This window comes from Nelumbo lutea, chromosome 7 (genome assembly GCF_056320005.1).
Source record: "Nelumbo lutea isolate HS-2025 chromosome 7, American lotus-T2T, whole genome shotgun sequence".
In the NCBI taxonomy this organism is placed as follows: Eukaryota; Viridiplantae; Streptophyta; class Magnoliopsida; order Proteales; family Nelumbonaceae; genus Nelumbo; species Nelumbo lutea.
The window spans coordinates 48,583,021-48,606,048 of NC_142690.1; the positions used below are offsets into that span (position 1 = coordinate 48,583,021).

Here is a 23,028-nt window from a genome sequence, read left to right on the forward strand (position 1 = left end):
AGCCATTTAGGGCCGTCAAAATGGAATTTTGGTATTTTCAAGGCTAATAGTCGAGGATTTGAGGTAGGACTTGGGGGTGAGTGCACTTTAGTGTCCTTGGAGCACTGGATGTGTTAGATTTAGATTTATGGAGTCCATGTTTGAACATCACATAGATCGGGACCGTTAGAGGGAAGGTTAACGTGATGAAGTGCAACTAAGATTTAGTTTCCTAAGTCTAGGAGTAATGTCTAATTGGATGTTCGATGTTAAGTTAAATGTGTAGATTGCCTCGAAAGAGGGAATTTTGGGTTTTATCAAGTGTTAAGTTGGTTTGATTTTGTTTTCAAGTTTTGGGTCCGACAAGGAGGGGCTGAGCAAAATTTGGGTGTTGATAGCGGCTAATCTTTGTTGAAGGTAGCAAGCTACTAAATTACAAAGAAAAAAAAGCACATGGAGATTTTTGCGGGGGATAAGAGGTTAAAGGAAGAAATTTTGCTATTGGAATTTCAATAAAGGATGAAGTTGGTGTAGTGTAATGCATTTTCTTGGGATGTGTAGTATGATTCCAAGTTTTTTGACAAAAAAGTGCAATTATTAGGCAATCATGCAAAAAAAACAAAGTGGTGTCATCCCAAAAATAGCTAGTATTAATTGATGTTTGATTTTGCCTTTTGATTAATGCTTGCATTACTGATTAATCTATCGATTTGAAAGATTTGATACGTTGATGGGGTTAGCTACTTAATAAAGCTTTTAATGTTTAATAAAAGTTGATGTTAAAAGAAATCTTTATGGGTGTTTGATCTAAAAACCTTTTAAAAAACCAATTTTGAAAGCTTGACAGAGGACATGTGATTGCTATAGTGCATGTCACCATTCTAGTAGGTAGCAAGAGTCCTTCAAATGAGAGTAGCTTGCACATTAAAACCTTGATGAATCGAATGATGAAAACTGTTTTATGCAAAGCGTCATAGTGTGGAAATAAGTATAATACACCTAATGATGATCTAAACTTCATAAGGATGGTCTAATTATCAAGATTTTTGCGCTTTTGGACAGTAGCTATGTATTGAGATTGAATTTAATGCCTAAAGGCGACTTTTGAATTTTATGATTATGCATGAATGGAAAAACTTTTGAAAGATTTGTCTTTTTCATTTCTATATTAGAATGCAAAGTAATTAATTTTTTTCTTTTTTTATCAGCTTTAGGATTATGCCCAAATGTGAGTCACTCAAAGCAGAGGATTTTGATTGATTTTTTGCTATGCCCAAAGATGAGTCATACAAAAAAAAGATTTTGATGGATTTTGCATTATGCTTGAAGGTGGGTTGCATAAAGCGAGAGATTTCGATGGATTTTGCATTATACCCAAAGGCAGGTCATATGAAGCAAGAAATTTTTATGGATTTCTTTGAATTTTGCATTATGCTCGAAGGTGGATTGAACGAAGCAAGCGACTTTGATGGATTTTGCATTATACCTGAAGGTGTGTTATACGAAGCAAGAGATTTTGATGATTTTGCATTATTTCCAAAGGCGGGTCGTACGAATTGAGAGATTTCAATTATTTTTCATTATACCCGAAGGTGGATCGTATAGCAAAAGATTTCAATGGTTTTTGCATTATACCTGAAGATGAGTCATACAAAGTGAGAGATCTTTGTGGATTTTGCATTATTCCCAAAGGTAGGTCATAAAAAGTGAATGATTTTGATGTATTTTGCATTATGTCTAAAGGTAGGTCACTCAAAGTGAGAAATTTTGATGGATTTTGCATTATGCCCGAAGGTGGGTAACACGAATTGAGATATCTAAATGGATTTTGCATTATGTCCAAAGACAGGTCGCATAAAGCAAGAGATTTCAATGGATTTTGATGGACTTTGCATTACACCCGAAGGCAGGACACACGAAGCAAGAGATCTAAATGGATTTTGGTGGACTTTTTTGTATTTAAGATTTAAATGATTTTTGTATTTTGATGACTTGCATAATTTTTGGATGAATTTTGATCATTAAAGATTTTTATATTTAAACAAATTAGATGAAAATGATTTAATGAATTTGTATGATAGAAAACTTGATGAAAAGGTTTTTAGATAATTTTGGATTTGGACGAAAGAATTTTAGATGAATGATGCATAGAACTTTGGATGAGGTGTATGCTAAAATTTTGGTTGAAAGAAAATTTGATGAAAATATAATTTGAATGAAAAACTTTTGAATAATTTTGGATTCGGATGAAAGAAACTTATATGAAAACATTTTAAATGATTTGGGTGAAAGACTTTTGGATAATTTTGGATTTAAATGATGGGACTTCTATGAAAACATTTTAGATGATTTTTAGATGAAACATTTTAGATGATTTGGATGAAAGACTTTTGGGTAATTTTAGTTGTAATTGAGCTTTAAATGAGCTTTTATGTTTTTTTTTCTCTTTTTTGAATTTAGTAAAACAAAGATTAATTAAATGATCCAAGTTGAATCCCGACAAAACATTGACATTCAAAAGGGGCCCATCTATCCTTGATGGGGTGTGAGATCTAACAATTAAAACACTAATGGTACTTCCTTTCCTTGTAATAAGGCAATCAATTTCAACGTTGAGTCAAACTTATTGTGCTTTGAGATGCTTGCTCCAAGTTTGGAATGTATTTTTTCTTTTCCTCTTTTGCCCCTAATTTACTGCTTCTAAGTCCAACTTCTTTTCTTTTTTCTTTTTCTTTTTTTTTTTTTAACTTTTAGGGTGTCTACACTTAATTCCACTATTGCTAGAGAAAAGAGTCTATCCAAGGTCAACTTACTAATGTTTTAAAGATCAATGAGGTCCTATTAGACAGGATGAAATATGGCTTAGGACAAGGTTTATAATGGAAGTATATCAGGCTTAAACACTTTTTTTTAATGAGTTTTGGATCCTTGAATGTCAAATAGGGCGATTAGCACATTCTCCCTTTTCTTCCCTTTTTTTCTTTCTTTTTTTTTACTTCCCTTTGAATGTAGGGATTAAGAAATGCTTTCCATGTCTTTTGATGCCAAGAGTCATACATCTTTCTTGGTACACAAGGACTTTATGTTAGGATGAATAATGAGGTGGGCTGAAAATGAAATCAGAGAACGGATGTTCAACCATACTAGATTAATTCCCCCAATTTTTTTCTTTTTTACTTTTGTTTTTTTTTTTTTTTTTGCTTTCAAAATCGTACTTTGTTGCCCCAATTTTTTTTCATTTGACTTTATTTCCTTTTTTATTTAGGTGAGGGCATTCGAACATCATCAATCTCTTTAGCAAAGGGGTGTTATCGACGAAAGTGGTTAGAATAAAGTCTCAAAAGATAGTTAATAGATCAAATGAAAGAGACTGGAGTTGACAAGCTCTTGATTGTATGCATGCATGATTCATGAAATGAAATAAATGTTAAAATAGTCCCCAATTAACAGCTCAAGGGGGGAATTATTACTCTTGAAAATGTTGGGGTCTTTAATGAACTTCTTAGTTTCTCTTTGCTTTTTCACTCTCTTTTTCAAGTCTGTCTTCTCTTTTTTTTTCTTTTTCCCTTTGATATATGCATCCTTAGTAACTTGTGGGTTTTGTCAATGGAAGGTTTTGACAAAAGGCTAAAATTGGCTAACTATTGTCTGAATGAATGATGAGGGACCAAGGGGAAATGATCAGCTAAAAACAGCTTCCAATCCTTTCTTTGATTTATCAACAATTGACACTGGTACTATAAGGATGCCTTTATTCTATGTTGACTCAAGAAGAGTTGTTGTAAGTAGATTCGCCTTGTATCTTTAGTGCCTATGCTACTTGGATTGTCCCCTTATTCAAATAATTCCTTCTTTGAATTTCTAATCAACAACCAACTTTTCTCAAGAATACATCCATGGGACTTGTTGATGAATGATGATTTGACCCAATCTATGAAACGGCGACACGTGGACACTAACCCCACGTAAGCAACAGCTCAGCATTGCGGCCAAGTACAGCTAAGTGCGGGCCCATAAAGCAGATCGCCACATCATATCGCGCAAAAGGAGGAGCTCGCCACGACGCAAGCTCCGGGTTCCCCGAGCTACCCCCAAAGGGATATTCCGAGGCAACTTCAGCTCACAAGCTAAGAAAACCAGCTCGCCCGAGCTCCCGAGCAGACAAGTCATCCCGAGGACTAATTCTACTAAGGGTACTCCTGAAGTATTCCGAGCTCGCTGCAAAGTAGCTCGCGAGTGAGCCGCACGAGCATTCCGCAGGAAGCTTCTATCTGACAAGCCGTACCAATCGGGCTGCGCCATATCCCTTACTGACGGTGCAGTCCCTGTCCTTTCGTCAGTCTGCACCCACGTCTCTCAGTAGGCGGAGGCGTGCCTGTCACTTTGGGGACGTGTCACTCGCCCGGGTAAGGAGTATGTCGCAACGGCCACCTGCGCAGCCCTGGCGGGTAACGACTGTGGCAGGGGGCCTAGTGGCAGTTATGCCCCATCTCACAAAGAACGCCTCTATAAAAGCCCTCAGGTTAGAGGAGAAACTTCTTCTTGAGACCTTCAATCTCTCAAGTATAGGAAAAAAAGTGTGACCTTCACTCTTAGCCTTTGTTTTTCCCATTACTTCCTGTACACAGTACTAACTTAAGCATCGGAGTATTCCCACTTGGTAAATCCCCGGGAATCTTTCCTTTCATCTTCTCAGGTATTGTTCATTGCCAACAAGGAGTCAGTCAGTAGTCAGCTAGGAGTGCCTAGATCGCGTGACATCATTTGGCGACGTCTGTGGGAAATGCTTCAAAAGGCCTTTCTCTCTAAACTCTTTCAGTTCCTTCTTCTTCCTTGAAACAATCCAACATTCATGGCTTCCCCTAGCAACGTCGGATGAAGCACGGAAATGGATAACTCCAGGGAAAAACTCCAGCTTCCTACTGTCTGTATCGGACAGTTCACTATCCCCCTCTCAGCGGACGGAATCCCCAGCTTGAACGTGCCTCTCACAATGGCACCTGTCATGGCCCCACTCCCTACTAAAGTCAGAACGACATTCACCAAACCTTCGGTCATGCCCCTAGTGGCCAGCCCGAACCAACTGTAGGACCTGATGCAGTGCAAGAGAGTCAAGCAGGTCCGAATGCAACAGTTCCAACAACTTCAACTCTATCAACAGCACGTGCTGCACCAAGTCTCCCAGTACCAGTATCAGCAGCAGTTTCCCCAGCTGCCCCAACCTCAGCTCCAACCTCAGCACCTGGCCTCGCAGCAAGCCAAGTCCCGCCGCCAAAGCAAACACTCTAGCTGGGGAAAGGCCCCCCAAAATCTCCCAAAAAACCAAGCCTCCCCCCACGGTAGATGGGAGAGACCGGCTACCCCGATCTCGCCGCGGGCAGACAGGTCAGGAGGACCCTGGCTCGGCAGGTCAGCGTCACCTCAACAGTCGAAGTTTGGAACCCCGATTCTCGAGAACTAGTTCGAGATCCTGGCAACAGACTCCAAGCAAGCCCCTTCTGTCCAAAGACATCACTAGCAGACCGGGCTACCACCGGTGCAAACCATTCTGGATAGCGCAAAGATGAGCAGCACGAACGTCAAGCCCATCAGGAAGCTGAGGCGTCGACGCCGAGCTCGCCGATCTATCACCCGCGATTTGCCCGAGATCATGGGCAAAGAAGAGGTAGGCTCGACCAAAGCCAAAGCTCCTCTACTCTCAGTTCCATCCCCCCTATCTTTCGAACTCCTGGTGGTCCCGATGCCCAAGGATTTCAAGCTCCCCCCTCTTGACAAGTATGACAGGTCGTTCGACCCGAGTGAACATGTAGATGCCTTTCAATCACAGATGCACCTAGTGCGAGCCAGTGAGTCGTGCATGTGTGTGACCTTCTCCACAACGTTCACGGGAGCAGCCCGCACATGGTACCAGAACTTGGTGACCGGGTCAATAAGAAGTTGGGCGCAATTCGCACAAGCCTTCACGTCCCACTTTGTCGCCAGCAAGCGGTGCCCGCGAACTAAAGAAAGCATCTTCAACGTAGCACAAAGGGAGGGAGAGTCCATCAGAAGCTATATCAAGTGGTTCAACGATGCTTGTATGCAAATATTGCGCTTGGATCCCGTCGTATGCCTTGCAGCAGCCAAGAAGGGTGTGAAGCACAAGGAGTTCAAGTGGCACATGGTCGCCAACCAACCCGCGACCAATACCGAGTTTCTGAAACTTGTGGATAAGTTCATAGCCACCGAAGAGGAGATCAACTAGAAGGGCGAGGGCGCACCCGAAAAAAGAAAGAGGGAAGGAGAACCTTCCAGTCAAGAGGACACCTGAAGAAAAAAGGAAATAGCTCGGCGTGCAAAGCCGGGTCAACTGTTCCGAGCTCCTACTCTAGACCGAGCTGATTACACTCCACTGAACGCAAAGCGGGCCAAAATTCTAATGGCGATCAAGGATGCCCCATACGTGAAGTGGCCACCCCGTCTGAGGGGGAATCCCAATGATAGAAATAAGAATTTGTATTGCAGCTTTCACAAAGACCATGGTCACAGTACCGAGAGTTGTAAAAACCTCTGCGACGAGATAGAGGAGCTCATCCGTCGCGGATATTTGAGAAACTTTGTACAAAATAAAAATAATAATAATAGTAGTAGAACAGGTCGGCAAGGGGAGCATGGAAAAGATGCTCTCGAGTCTAGCAGTAGGCCGGCCGAACAATTGCAGAGGCAGCCTCCAGAGGAGAGGCTAGTTCGGGGGACCATCCACATGATAGTGGGGGGTTCAATCATTGCGGGTTGCACTTCAGCGGCAGCTCAGACGTCGGTTCGTGAGGTCACCCGGGAGGAGCAAAACCCCCCAAAGTGGCCAAGAACAGAAGAATTGGTTTTCTTCACTGAAGACGATGCGTGAGGGGTCCATTACCCCCACGACGATGCGCTCGTGGTAAAGCTGAGAATCAACGACTTCAAGGTCAGGCGCGTACTCGTCGACTCAAGCAGCTCGGCCGACATACTTTTCAAAGTTGCATCTGACCAACTCCAGTTGCAGAGAAGTGACCTGAAGCCTGCATACACTCCTTTGGTAGGCTTTAGTGGAGAAGAAGTCCGGCCGCTTGGGAAAATAACAGTACCTATAGAGGTCGGCACGTGGCCTCGTGTGGTCAAGTTCGAGCACAACTTCATGCCATAGTAGGTTGACCAATCACCCATGTCCTACGGACAGTGGTCTCCACTTACCATTTGGCTATGAAGTTCCCAACAGACTTCGGGGTGGGAGTAGCGCGGGGCGACCAGCTTGAATCCCGCAAGTGCTACATTGCCGCCCTAAAGGGGAAAACCAAGATAGCCGATGACCTTGAACTGAAGCGACCCATGGAGCAAGGTGAAGAGCGAGCCGCACCCACGGAAGAAACTGTCGTGGTCCCGACCTCGACAACAGACCCAACTCGAACGCTCTAGATTGGCGCTTCCGTCCAGGAGCCCCTATCATCCGAACTGGTAAGTTTTTTACTTCAAAATTTAGATATTTTTGCATGGTCTACGGAAAAAATGTCCGGTATAGACCCCAAACTCATAACTCACAAGCTGAACATCGATCCTGTAGTTAGACCCGTTAGACAGAAGAAATGCAACCTAGCCCCGAAATGGTGGAAAGCGGACTTCATAAGAGAAGTCCAATACCCGAGCTGGGTAGCCAACCCCATCCTGGTAAAGAAGGCCAACGACAAGTGGTGCATGTATGTCGACTACACCGACCTGAATCAGGCTTGCCCGAAAGACTACTTCCCGCTCCCCCGAATCGATCGTCTGGTGGACGCAACCTCAGGGCATGAGTTGCTAAGTTTCTTGGACGCCTATTCGGGCTATAGCCAGATCAAGATGGACCTGACAGACGAAGAAAAGATTGCCTTCATCACGGAGTTCGGCCTATACTATTACAAGGTTATGCCCTTCGAGTTGAAAAACGCAGGGGCAACCTTTCAGAGGCTTGTAAATAAATTATTTGTGCCATTAATCGGTAGAAAGTAGAATGCTATGTGGACGACATGGTCATCAAAACTCAATTTTCACATGAATTAATACAAGACTTGCATTCTATTTTTGAAATTTTGCATAAGTTTAATATGAGATTGAATCTAAACAAGTGTGTGTTCGATGTAACCTTGGGTAAATTCCTAGGATACATCATTAACCGGCGTGGCATTGAAGCCAACCTGGTAAAGTTTAAGGCCATCTTGGACATGAAACCACCCCGAAAGCTGATGGAAGTTTAGAGGTTGAATGGCCTTATAGTCGCCCTAAGCCGTTTCATGTCTAAATCGGCGGACCGTTGTCTACCGTTCTTTAAGGCAATAAAGAGCAAAGGGTTTGAATGGACCCAAGATTGCCAGCTCGCGTTCAACGAGCACAAAGAATACCTTTCTAGCATGCCAACCTTAACCCGGCCTGACGAGCGTGATGTTTTAGAACTTTACCTCTCAGCGAGCGACGAGGTGGTCAGTTTGGTACTAATTAAGGAAGTAGATCAGGTCCAACGACCCATCTATTATGTTAGTAAAGTATTGCAGGGAGCAGAAACAAGATACTCAGAGATGGAAAAGCTAGCATACGAATTGATAATTGCAGTTCGGAAGCTCCGCCCATACTTCCAAGCTCATACTGTTATCGTCCTTACCGACAAACCTCTGAGGCAAGTAATGCTTAAGCCCGAGGTCTCCAGTCAGTTGACGAAATGGGCCAATGAGCTCAGCGAGTACGACCTCCAACACAAGCCGGGAACTGCCATTAAGGCCCTAGCCTTAGCAGATTTAATAGCCAAATGCACATTCAGCTCCGAAGTTCCCCGTCCGATTGAGCGCGAGGCTCCCACCTCATGTGAGCCCGAAGCTCCCGGATCGGTCGAGTCCAAACCCCATGAAGAAGTAGCCAGTGTGACACCTCTCCTAGCTCGACCAACCGCGAGCTAGGATGAGGAGCCCTGGATCCTTCACGTAGATGGCTCCTCGAACCAACAGGGCAGCGGTGTCGGAATAGTTCTGTACGGCCCAAGCGGCATGAAACTAGAGTACGCGCTACGCTTCAAGTTCGAGGCATCCAATAATGAAGCAGAATACGAGGTATTGATAGCCGGACTAGCCTTAGCCAAAGAAGTAAAAGCAAAGCACATCGTTATCTGCAGTGACTCCCAGCTCGTGGTCAACCAGGTCACGGGCGAATATGAAGCTCGCGAGCCGGCCATGGTCGCCTACTTTGCCAAAGTTAGAGAGGCCCTGCTCAACTTCCAGTCACACTTCATCAGACGGATCACTAGGTCAGAGAACGCCGACGCCAATGCCCTGTCCAAGTTAGCCGGCACTAGCGACATCGCCATGAGAACCGTGTACAAAGAGAACCTGTCTCAGCCTAGCATTCTCGGGGGGCAGAGGAGGTCGCTCCCATCGTTCGAGTAGAGACAAGCTGGATTGACCCACTCATGAGCTTCTTGTTACATCAGACCCTCCCTATAAATCACAATGCAGCCATAAGGGTGCAACGCCAAGCAGCTAAATACATTATGATAGACGAGGGGCTATACAGGAGATCCAACACGCTCCCCTACTGTTAGACAGTCTTGTATGCCCTTAGCTTCAATCGGATTCGATGTACTTTTGTTATTTAGTGGAAATAAATTAAAGTGCATGTTTGATTCATGTTGTTTGATATAATTCTGTGTAAGACCCTAAAACTGGACACTTATATAAACTTGTGTTAGTTTTAAATGTTCACAGCCATTGAATAAGTCTGGGGAGATTTATCCTGCCAAGGCTGATACTGGTGTGCCACCAAGTGTTGGGATGGCTTGTTTCGGCCATCAGGGTAAGACCCAAGGCACATACAGTATGGGATTGTTTGAACCCTTGAACCAGACCAGATTTCCAGTATTGCCCTAGACCTTGGAGACAGATGGGCAAAACTAGAAAGTTACACCTGACCCCTAGACTCGATTATGACACGTCACTAGGTGTCGGATCGGGCTGTCTTTGATGTGTCAATCAGTGAGATCCTTAGTGGGGGTCAAAACCTGGACATGTTGGGGCAGTCTGAGAATTCATCTGAGTGAGTGGTCATAGTGACAGGATCAGCCCCTTTGTTGGACAGTGGTAATGATCGGTAATGCACTTTCTCTGATGGAAACCAAACTGCCGACAGTTGATTTCAATCGTTGGAATTTTGTTTTGCAAAATAAGATATATATACATATATATATATATATATATATATATATATATATATATATATATATATATATATATGTACGGTTTCAAAAGATTTGCAAAAGGTTTTAATTCCCGAGATCCATGTTAGTAGAGAGTACGGCACTGTTCCTTGCAGCCGAGAGAGAGGTCTTCTCTTGTCGGGCAGTGCTTGATCATTAAGGGCTGAGAGGTTAAGTGTAAGACCATTTACGATAATACCTGATGGACTAATCTTGCACCTGCCCACAGTCCCTGGGTTTTTATAAGATGGCTTGGCCCAGGGACCACTTAATGTAAGTGTTGGGCCCATAGGGTCCATGTGATGGGCTCAAGGGGGTCACTAAGTCTTTCAGTGAATTCGGCTGGGCCTTGTAATAAAGGCTGAGCCGAACCCATGTGGCTGGTGTGTAGATCAATGCTTGGGTCCCACGCCATACAAAGAAGCCCAACTGGGCAGCAGGTTGGAAAATAGTTAAACACTGAACACTTAATGGGCCAAAAGCCCATTTCGAACTGGGCTGATATGATCACTAGTTCATAGGGCGAATCTGAGATTAGTGTTAGTAAAAGGATTGGGTCTTTGACCTTATCCATTCTAAGAGACCAAATTCAAATTAGATTTGAATCTGGGAACCTCCTGATAAGATCAGGAGTTAACTAACTTAATCTGCAGATAGGATTAAGATTAACCTCTATCCAAATACTGATTTGGATTGGGATAACTCCCAAAATATTGGGAGGTTTCTTAATCAAGAAGAAAGAGGAAAAAACCCTAGCAGAAATATCAGATTTCGAACTAGGGGGTTGATGTAAGCAAGACACGCATCCTGCAATCTGAGATTTGATCTCTCACAGACTCCAGAGAGAAGAGAAAATTTCTGCCCTCTTCGTCCCTGGACTTCTGCTCCTTCAGCCGCCACCACTACCTGTTGGAAGATTGGATCTTTGCAGCAACAGGAAGTCAAGAAAGCAGTTCTTGACAATAGTCTTGCAAAAAGACACTAGGATTCAGTGTTCAAGGTTTCCAGAGGGTTCTTGTGAAGAATCCAGTGTGTGGGATGCACCCTGCTGGTTTCGTTCCATCCACAGCTGTGTCATCTTCAGCAGGAGCGGATCTTGGTTTCTTCTTTGGGCGTGAACACCAACTTTGGGAGATATTATTTCTCTGGATCAGGTATAATCCTTCCTGTTTCCTTTTAGTTCAGATCTGATTTGTTTATGGTTCAAGTAGGATCCTTGAATAATGTATTCTAAATTTAGGGAATATGATTCCCAGTTGGAAGAAGGTAGGAAGTTTTTTGAAATTCGCCCCATTCCGCACCTTTCTTGGCATCCATTAGATGGATCCTACCATTCTTTCACCTACCTGTGTTGCTTGCGACCTACCGAAGCCAAGCTCGTACTCCGCGACACTCATGAGGGTCTGCGCGGTGGACACTTGGGGGTTAGGGCCCTCGCCCAGAAAGCGCTTCAGCAAGGGTATTATCGGCCAACAATGAATGCAGATACCATTGAACTTGTTAGAAAATGTGACAAATGTCAGACATGCCAATATTTACCACCAACCTACTGCCGACCTCAAGTATCTCACTAGCCCATGGCCCTTTGCGCAGTGGGGCATCAATCTACTCAAGCCATTCCCGCCAACAACGGGTAGAAGAAAGTTCTTAGTAGTGGCGGTGGACTATTTTACCAAGTGGGTAAAAGTCGAGCCCCTCGTGACCATCACTGCCCGAAATGTCCAAAACTTCTTTTGGAAGAACATCGTATGCCGCTTCGGACTACCTTGGGTGTTGATTTCCAACAATGGCAAACAGTTCGAGGACATCAAATTTCAAGATTGGTGCCGAGACATGGGGATCCAATAGAACTTTACTTCAGTCGTGCACCCTCAAGCAAACAGTCAAGTAGGAGTCACGAATAGAGCCATCCTCCACGGACTAAAGGCACGACTGGACCGAGCTAAAGGATTGTGGGCAGATGAACTACCCAGTGTCCTATGGGCCTACCGAACCATGGAGAAGACCCCCACGGGAGAGACACCCTTCAATCTCACCTACAGCACCGAAGTAGTGATTCCCGCAGAGATCGAAGTACCTACGTTGCGCCTAGAAGCATACAACGATCAAACAAGCAAAGATGAGCTACATACCAACCTTGACCTACTCGACGAAGTAAGGGACATCTTATACATTAGGACCACATCCTACCAGCAGAGAGTAGCTCGGTACTATAACGCTAGGGTCAAGAGGTGAAACCTCTGTGTTGGCAACCTGGTCCTTCGTAAAGTTATGGTGCCTGAGCCCAGGGCTGGCAAGCTCGGGTCCAACTGGGAAGGTCCTTACCGAGTGAAACGAGTGCTCGGGGAAGGAACATATGAGCTCGAGACCCTCAAAGGGAAACAAGTACCTCGAGCATGGAATATTGTCAACCTGAGGCAATATTATCTATAAAAATCAAGCGAACAACGGGTCCCTCCCAAAGCCTAAGGGCCAGAAGACCGAGTTAAAATGACCTCTGCACAAGAAGACCCTAGCTGCCACTTCGGCCTGGGACAAATCCAGGAGCGGACTACGGGTCCCTCCCAAAGCCTAAGGGCCAGAACACCGGGCTAATATGAACTCGGCACAACAGGACCCAGTCGCCTCTATGGCATGGGCAAACTCCGCGAGTGGGCCATGAGCCACTCCTTCAACCCAAGGGCCAAAACACCGAGCTAACAAAGACCTCGGCGTGAAGAAAGACACTTCAGTGGCGAAGGCAAGGTATGAAATATCAAAAGCGTAAGCAGCTCAGGTTTAAACCCTGCAAAGCGTAGTTCATCCCGACACATTGGTGAAACTGAGGAATAGCCAACCCCAGACATACGTTGTAATCACTCCGCGGTACACCACAGGGGCCTTAAACGTGACAAATCGATATAATGCCTACCGAAGAGCCCTACTTCAAGTATGTAACCTTAACAACTCAAATGATGAGATTGCTTTAGTAAAAATAAAGGGAGTTCATCATACTCAGAAGAAGGAAGAAACTTTCATTGTAAAAAAAAAAAATAATAATAATAATAACAAGTGCACTAACCGAGATAAACAGCTCAGGAATGGTTTGATCATCATAGGGCACAACCGTCCAACCGAAAACTTGTGAAAGACTGGGTTTACGACACCTGGAAGCCACAGAAGCCTAGAGAAACGCCACCTCAAGAATCCACCTCCTCATCCTCTGGAGAATCAGGCTCCTCTTCATCCGCTTGGTCCGTTGTCTCAGGAGATAGACCCTTCATAGTAATGCCGTCGAGGTTGAGCCCGAAGAACTTCTTCCAAACCAGCCATTAATAGAGCTTAAACCCTGAGCGGTACGAACCCAAACCATACTCTGCCTAGAGGTCATGAAATTCCTGGGAGTCTTTAAAATCCTAGACCGCTTTCTCTCACTCAGCCTCCACCATCTGATCAAAGTTTTGAGTCCGATTCAGAAGAGTGGACTCCAAGTCCCGCACCTACTACCTGAGAAGCTCCCTCTCCCCTGCCATTCTTGACGATTCCTCCCTATAGCGTGCGCTCTCTTCAGTAAGCTGAGCGATTTGAGCCTCCTGGTCGTGGACGAGCAGCTCCTGAGACTCGCTCCCCTTGCGGGTGTGATGGAGCTCGCCCCATATCTGGTCGAGCTCGACCTGGAGCTTCTGGTTGGCAGCATGCTGGTCAAGGGTGTTGACGCGATGGATGCATGTCTGGAGAGCCATGACATGGATGGTAGAATTTACCTATCGGCGAAAAAGAAAAATCAGAAGATAGCAAAAAAGGGCAAAACAAGAGAGGAAGAGGGAAAAAGGTCACTTACCACCATGTAGTGTGCAGAGGCGAACGCGGAGAGATCCCTGGGCTCCATGTTTCCCCACTGAGCAATTTCATCATTGGTGATTGCCTTCTGACTCCTTTGGCGAGCTACCAGATAATCATTTACCCCTTCCCAGTTTCCCACTGGGAATCGAGGGTAAGGACAGTGCTGAAAGGGGTTAAAGGGTACCTCCCCCGGCTGAGGGAGCTCGCTTCCCCCAGGGTTAGTCCCACTAGTCCCCTCAAGAGGAGGCATTGGAACCTCGAGCGAATGAGAGGGCAGGACCGACTCGGCAAACCTGAACCCAGTGCTTCCCGAAGGTGGGGTTTGGTCGGGCGCGTCCTCTTCACCTGGTGTCTCTGGCTACCCGAGACAAGGTTGCGCAAATCGGAACTAGACATGACGGCTACCACAAGACCACAAGGCATTAGTCCAACAATAAACAAAATGCATGTATACACAATAGTCACAAGGCACTACGCGACCTAAAAGACCGACTTACCTGTGCTCAAACCTGCCTGCACGTGCTTCTCCTTGGCTAAGTAGTCCGAGCAATGGAAGCCTACTGACGCCCAAGACAGCATCGTTTTTCGAGTCTCAAGGTCCAGCTCGGCCCCGGGGTCTTGGATAGTGCCCCTCCAAGCAGTGGGAAAGGGCCACCCCTCGGGGTTACGGACCACAAAGTAATCCCGCTTCCAGCGTGAATCTTATTTGACAGCTCGTATAAGAGCTTATAGCCGCGACGGGGGGAGAGGTAATAAAAGTGCCTCTGCGGAGGAGCCCCAGGAGCCGCATTCTTTATGCAAAGGATAGAGGCAAAAATATCAAGGTCCAAAGGAAGGTAGTACTCGTGACACAGGGATATAGTCCCAACCATGTTCCGAACAGCGTTGGGATGAAGCTGGTCAATAGTGACATTGAAATGATTCAGCACCTCCACTATCAAGGGGTGCAGGGAGAGACGCAAGCCAGCCTCGAGTTGTTCTTAAAAGATCACTATATCGTTGGGACCATGCTTCTAGGGGAAGTTTCCAGTAGGGAGGCTATAAACCAGGTCCCCAGGGAGGTGAAAGTAGCGGATCAGAGACCTGAGCCTCTCCGCTATCATTAAGGAAGGGCCAAAGGTATCAGGCTCCCTCCCCCTAGAAGTAGACGTTGTGTCGCCAGAGGCTTCCCGAGCCTTCAGAATACGCTCCCCAGGCTCCTCCTGAGCTCGAGGGAGCATCATCATCTTAGCTATCGCCCCTGTGATAGGTATGGCGTGGGTACCTAGACATGGTTGACAGCGATTGAGACTCAACAGAGTAAGACGGAATGGAGCAGACTGAGGAACTCGAGTAGGATAGGTGAAGAACATGACCTCAAAATCCAAAAGATGGCATGGAGAAAGATAGGGCCCAAGGGGGGGCCCTATTTATAGCCCCCATCCTTTCAAACTGATGGCCCGGATCAAAGCAGATCCAACGGTCCGCAGATATCTTGACCGCACACCTTCTGAAAACCGAAGGCGATTGGCGGCACATCTTCCATGATTAAGGTAGTCGCAGCCGCACGACGTTTAGAATTAAAGGCCACCTCAGCACGTTTTCGGAATCTAAAAAATCATGGAAGTCAGAAGATCTCTTGATTCTCGCAAATGCATTTAATGGAGGTAGTCAATCAAGTTTGAATTTGGGTCAAATCAGTCCATCATGCTTCATAAACTCCTCGCGCTAAGGGGATGCTCTTAGCCCGAGGAGTGGGGGGCAATTGATGAAGGATGATTTGACCCGATCTATGAAATGGCGACACGTGGACACTAACCCGACGTAAGCGACAGCTCAACATTGCGGCCAAATACAGCTAAGTAATGGGCCCATAAAGCAGCTCGCCACATCATATCGCGCAAAAGGAGGAGCTCGCCATGACGCAAGCTCTGGGTTCCCCGAGCTACCCCAAAGGGATATTCCGAGGCAACTTCAGCTCGCAAGCTAAGAAAACCAACTCGCTTGAGCTCTCGAGCAGACAAGTCATCCCGAGGACTAATTCTACTAAGGGTATTCCTGAAGTATTCTGAGCTCGCTGCAAAGTAGCTCGCGAGTGAGCCGCACGAGCTTTCCGCAGGAAGCTTCTATCCGACAGGCCGTACCAATCGGGCTGCGCCATATCCCTTACTGACGGTGCAGTCCCTGTCCTTTTGTCAGTCTGCACCTATGTCTCTCAGTAGGCAGAGGCATGCCTGTCACTTTGGGGACGTGTCACTCACCCTCAAGGAGTATGTCACAACAGTCACCTGCGCTGCCCTGGCAGGTAACGACTGTGGCAGGGGGCCCAGTGGCGGTTATGCCTGATCTCACAAAGAGCGCCCCTATAAAAGCCCTCAGGGCAGAGGAGAAACTTCTTTTTGAGACCTCCAATCTCTCGAGTATAGGAAAAAAGCGTGACCTCCACTCTTAGCCTTTGTTTTTCCCTTTACTTTCTGTACATAGTACTAACTTAAGCATCGGAGTATTCCCACCGGGTAAACCCCCGAGAATCTTTTCTTTCATCTTCTCAAGTGTCGTTCGTTACCAACAAGGAGCCAGTCAGCAGTCAGCTAGGAGTGCCCGGATCGCGCGACATCACTTGTCATAGGTCCTTAGTTAAATTTAGTTTTGATCATCAAATCTAGATATATTGGAAGGGTAAATAAAACCCAATTGAATTTGTTGTTTTGTCGATAATAAGTAGTGGAACACAAAAATAGATTAACAAAAGATACAAAGAAAAACTAACTTAGTATAATGAGCTTTAAGGTGCAAAGACTAACAAAATAAAGTTTAATACAAAGGTGCTTTAGGGGACAACATATCTACAAGCTTCAGCTCAAGGTTATGCCAGCCATCATTAATGAGGCGTTGGATAGCATACTTCAATGGATAGCATTCATTAGTCCCACGTCTCGTTCCTTGATGGCAGGTACATTAAGCCTTTTGATTAAAATTCTTTAGATCTGTAAGAGGTTTCCAAGACAGCAAATGAATGTATCCTTTCTTGACCAAGATGGGCAAAAGTTGGGAAGGCCGACAAGGTAACAAGGTAAAACTCCTCACTTCTTTCTTGGACGGTTGAGGTGATGGTGTAAGATTTGAGACAAAGGATGGTGTAAAAACTAGTGGTGTTGCTCTTGTTTGAGAGATTAGTTAATCAGCTTTGAAGCTTAATAAATTCACTGTTGTTTAAAGTTCTTCAATCTCTTATTGGATTTTGAATTGATTTCTAGTAGGTGTCATCATCTTTCCTATTAAGAGCATTAGACTTTAGATGGAATGCAAACATGTATAGAATGAATGTTGGGGAAGTTTGTGTATAATGCAGAGATGATACGAGCAATGCCTAGACTATATAGGTTGGTACCTATAGGGTGTTTAGATAGAAAGGCCAAGGTTTTAGGAGAGGATACTAAAAGGTGTTTATTTAAGAGTCCTAAGGTTTTACTTTTATTTGATTATCTGAGTCACACCTAGGTGCTATTGCCTAAGTTGGCTATGGACCTTTTGTAGGGGATCAGACGGGTCAAAATTCTTGAAAGGATTACAAATTTGATTACATATTTTAGTGATGCTTTAAGGGATACTATTCGATGTCAATAAGATCTTGGATGTTGACTTTAAGAACTATGCAATCGTCCATTGAGTGCCCCAATCCTTGGTGGTATGCACAATACTCATCTAACTTGAAGCTCTTTGGTAGAGGATTTAGAATTGCTTTTGGTGACAAAGGTGTTAGATATCCTTTCTCGTCAGTTAAGGAAGTAATTGAGACTGAGGAGGAAAGGGAGTGAATCGTCTCTTGATTCTTCTTTTGAAAGGATCATCTAGAGTTCAACATTTTAATGTTGAAGAGGAAGGTTAATGTACAATGGAAATGGTAGTAGGTTCTTTGATCTTGTTTGATAGATTTGTGGATGCCAAGTGGATTTTCTCATGCTTAATTCCCCATTCGATGTGAACACCATTCTCTGGCAATTGATGAAAATTTTGGCATTCTTGTCTTATCATTGAGGAGTAGAAGGGTTCTCTAAGTGACTTGATAAAAATCCTAATCACTTCTTCTTGTGGTAAGGGTTCCTTTATTTTGATATACATAATCTTCCATTGTTTCAAATACTTAGCAAAGCTTTCATCTAATCCTTAAGTAAGGTGTTCTAGATCACTTAATGTTGGCAATGGGTGAAAATTAAAGCTCTTAAAAAATTGTTTTGCTGATTTATTCCACATCTTCCTAATGTATAGGTTGAGTTGGGTATACCAATCCAAAGCCACTCCTTTTAGGCTCCTGGAGAATAGTTGGGCTAATAATCTTTTATAAAATTCAAGTTGAAGCATATCTATGCAATAAATGAGGGTGTGTGCTTTAGGATTACTAGATCCATCATACTTGTGAAAGTTTGGGGTTTTAACTTTTTTATGAAGGTTAAGGTTGGAGTGAGGGCACAAAGTATTAAACTCGTTATCCCTTGTGGTTAGAATCCTTATAAATCCTTCATGTCTTCCTTCATCTTAGCCAACTCTTCTTGGTATAGCACTTTTGACAAAGCTTACTTAGTTGGAGGTTGACTAGAGACTTGCTCCATTACGATCCTGGAGGGTCTTTTCAACTAAACTGAAATTAAATTGCATAAATTGTGTTGTTCTTCGCTTTGTTTTAATTTATTACAAACAGGTTGACCTAGATTTTTTTTAAGGTTGATTGTCTTATTTTTCTAGCTCTACGAGGGTATCAGGCATGATAACAAGATCCTAACATCTAGGAATAGCCTACCACAAGTTATTTTAATTAGATCTTAAGAAGATAAGTAGTCTAAGGACTGAGTCTAGTGATGCAAAATGCAATGCCATGCAATATGCTCATGCAAAGTGCAGATAAAAAAATGATTAATCATGATAAAACTAGTTTGCCCCTAGTATGCACCCAAAGCTATCAGGGCTACTAAGGGTTGGTTAGCTAGATCTTGGATCTTAGGTAAGAATGGGTTGTGGTTAAACCTGATTGGGAAAGGGTGTAGGATGCTATGGATGAGGTCTTGGTGTGAAGTACTAGATTTGAAGTGATTTCACAGGTGTTGGTTAGAAGGGAAATGTTGATCTTATGGTTGGTGTAGTTATTCTTATGGTTGGTGTAGTTATTCTTATGGAAGGGTTTTAAGAAGGCTAGTTATGTAGGTGCTTAGATAGGATAACCTTCATCGAGTACGTCAAGAATACCTAGCAAGGATGTACAGGGATCTAAGAGAAACTAGACTAGCTTATGCAATGGGAACACCTTAGATTAGTGGATCCTTGTCAAAAACCGAGTAAAGCATTTAGAAAGTGGAAACCAAGGTTAAGCTTTGAAGTTGGAAAACAAGTCTATTTTTCAAAGAAACTTTGATAAATCTTTTGATCAAACTTGATTAACTTTGTTGATTTTAATAAGATTAAAAGTGTATTCATAGATTTTAATGTTTTTTCTTTGATAAATTTTAATGGAAGGTTGATTTTAGGGAATTTTGAGATAGGTGACTATACACGACTTAAGATTTTCACTATCCTAGCTATAAGTTGAGGATTGATTATTTTTGTTGGTAAAGAGGTTTTATTTAATTATCTTTACAACATAGCTTGATGGTGGTTTGGTGGACTCATTAAATATTGGTATTTGATTATTGATGACTTCTTTATTGTGCTTTTATTGATATATTTTGATATTGGACCATATATGTTTTTACTGTTTGGGTTTGATGTTGTTTTTTTTTTTTTTTTTTTTTTACAAATTTCAAATCCAAACAACTATTGGTGTAATTAGAAAATGAGGGATGCTCTTGGCTCCAAGAAGATCATGGTTCTGGGTTAAGAAGGGAGTGTCATTTAATATTGGTTGAGGGTGATTATCCCTTCACCATGTCTATTTACTAGACACCCTTAGATGATGGAATGCCAACCTTTTGATGTTGCTTCCTAGGAGTAAACTCATTGGGTAAGCATCTACTCAACATGAATTGGAGAAGAGAAAGAAAGATATCTGAGTTTGGAAGTTTATGAAGCGACGTATGAATGTCATTTTGATACTGGCCAAGGGAGTATTAACCCCCTACATCATATATGTATCTACTTGGCATCCTAGAGTTTGGAATGTATTAATGTCAAAGTGGTCTTTTGATGTAGCTTCTTAAGAGTGAGCTCATAAAACTAGGCATCTACATGGCCTAAGTTCAACTTAAGGAATAAAGTATCCTTTGATATTTGTTAAGGGATGGTTGGATCCTTTATCATATATATCTACTAGACATTCTAAAGGTTTATAAACTTAGAGTGGGTTAAGATGGACTTTTAATGTTGTTTCTCAAGAGCTAACATAACTCATAGAGTCATGCATCCACTTAGCCTTAAGTCTAACTAAATGATCAAGGGATGAAGTACCTTTTGATACTAGTCAAGAGAGGGTTAGACCCTTGCCATACATGTACCTACTTGAAACTCCAGGCAAGTAAGGGATCAAGATGACCTTTTTTATGTTACCTCTCAAGAGAAAAACACATAAAGTCACGCATCTACGTGGCCAAGGTAGGGGATGATAACCTTGAGTAAAAGGATGGGCCCTTTAAACATTTTAGACAAGAATATTAAATTTTGAGAGTTTTAGGCTTGATTTTGATCTCGATTCTTAAATTGAATTTATTATTATTATTATTATTACTATTATTATTATATTCTTTTTGCATTTTGATTTTTAATGAAGGTTATATAATTAATTTGGATTTTAAATTTGATTAGAAGTCCCTTTTTATCTTAGATTATTATTGTTTGACTTTGATTCAGGATTTTGATGTTTTGAAGCTTACTTGAAAAACCTAGATTAAATGTATGTTCATATTAATATTTGGTAATTTGGGCTTGAATGTAGCCTTTGTCAACTTTTAATGGAAAACCAAATTTCTCTCTTTTTAATGGATTAATAAAAATATTTGAAACTTATTTTAATCCTCATTCTAAGGATGGCAACTACACAATGCAACACTCTTCGTGTCTTACTCCTAAATATACTATAATTCTTCTATCTAACTTCCATCTAAGGTTGTTATGTATGGGTATTGTAAGTGCAATGCATAAGGTAGTTATAAGAGTTCTAGACTCAAAAGTTCCAAGAAGGTTGTTTGCCTTCAAACCTCCACCAATGGACAAATGGGTTTTTTTGGTTGGTAGCTAGTTTGAAGGGTTTTGGTGATGCCTTTAAGGACCAAAGTCCAGAGGCACACACATACTATCCTTCCTATAATAGGTATGATGTGATTCTAATTCTATTTCTATGAGTGTGTAGTTATGAGTGTTCAAGCATGCAAGAGGAAAAAAAAAGATAAATAGAAAAATAGAAAACATGGGAGAATGTAGCCACATGTTCAAATTTACAAACAATCCTACAAGTTTCTAAGTGACCATATTTGGGGAGCTAAGAGAAGTTAAGTTCGCTTACTAGAGGAAATTAAAGATGTAAAAGAGATAAAAACAAATATGTACAAATTAAAACTAGTCAAAGAGAAGGTTAATCAAAGCTATTCACTTAGTAAAAAAAGAATATTGCAATTTTTCTCAAAGGAGACACTAAATTATGTTTGGTTTGAAGGAAAAGGTAGGGAAAGGAAGGGAAAGGTAGGGAACCTTTCTCTACTTTTTCCTTCAAACCAAATACAACCTAAAGGGAAAAGGGGGGAGGTACCCAAAAAAAGAAAAAGAAAAAAAGAAAAAAAAAAGGTGCGATGGTGATATTTTGAGGTGCGATTCATATGCTCTAAGGTATGGTTTGGCTAGCTGAGGTGTGATGGAGTAGGAATGAGGTGTAATTACAGGTGCAATTTCTGGATTGTGGTGGTGATGGAGAATGTGATTTTGATAATTGGGGTGCAATGAGGCTAAACAACAGTGCGATTTTGATAAATGAGGTGCGATGAGGCTAAGTAAATGTTTGATTTTGATAATTAGGGTGCGATGAAAGTGTTCTAAGGTGTGGCCTTGAACTTTTGGACAATGAAGGAACTGAACCAAGTTGCGATTTAAAGTTCAGGGCCACAACGGGATTAAACCAAGTTATGATTTGAACTTCTAGGTTGTGATAGGACTAAACTAGGTTGCGATTTAAACTTTTGGGTTGTAATGGGACAAAACCAGGTCACGATTTGAACTTTTGGGTTGTAATGGGACTAAACCAAGTTACGATTTTGAACAATGTTAGGAAGGTCTATCATGCCAAGCCTCTCTGAGATGCAATTTCGAATTATTTGGAGGATTTGAGATGCAATTTCAAATTGTACTCAAGCAACTTTTAACCTTTTAAGCATACAATAAAAGTGTGCGGAATTGAGCCCAAATGACTCCCGATAAAGGTCCCAATATTTCCCTAGTAGAATCGCCAATTGTGTGCTCTAGGAAGATTGTGGTTAGCTCAAAAAGATGGAGTCATCACCCATTTTTAGAAAAAATGGGCCATCTTTTTCAGCTTAAAAAATTGATCTATTTTCTTTGATAGTGACTCCCTTTTCCACCTAGAAAGGCACCTAACCAAGAGATTTTGGGTTCTCAAGGATTGGGAGAGGAAAGGTGTTAAACAACCCTATTTACGAGTTGCCTTAGTAGGTCAATACGAGAATGGTCTAGGCTCAACTTCTAACAAAAATCTAGTAAAATGGTTGTGAAATTTTCTGAAATCTGGAGAAAAATGCTTTCAACTTTTCTTGAGACCAATTTTAGAGTGATGTTATTGAGCCTTAAGTACTAATTTCCCTAAGACCCTTGCCTTTCTACCTCTATTCTCAATTTAGAAGAAGTTGATAACGTTCTCCAAGGTTTCAAAGTTTCAAGCAACCCAAAGCTGAACAAAAATAACAATGATTTCAAATCTAGGAAAATGAGAGAGTGAGGCATACCTCTTGTGTGCGTGCATGTGTGTGTGTGTAGGTGACCTTAACAAATGATTTCCGATAACTAAAATGAGTTAGAGTGAGGCTTGA

General features: G+C 42.7%; 1 protein-coding gene across 1 annotated transcript in view; it reads right to left on the bottom strand.

Annotated features, from left to right (window-relative positions):
- Window positions 1-14,611, bottom strand: part of LOC148846298 (11S globulin seed storage protein Ana o 2.0101-like) — a 53,382-nt gene extending 38,771 nt beyond the window's left edge. The window contains exons 1-4 of the mRNA XM_088955958.1: window positions 14,530-14,611; window positions 14,326-14,433; window positions 14,031-14,170; window positions 13,864-13,953 (exon numbers count right to left, since the gene is read on the bottom strand). Of these exons, the coding sequence (XP_088812084.1) occupies window positions 13,864-13,953; window positions 14,031-14,170; window positions 14,326-14,433; window positions 14,530-14,611 (420 nt within the window). The remainder of the gene's footprint in view (window positions 1-13,863; window positions 13,954-14,030; window positions 14,171-14,325; window positions 14,434-14,529) is intronic.
- Between the last annotated feature and the right edge of the window lie 8,417 nt (window positions 14,612-23,028).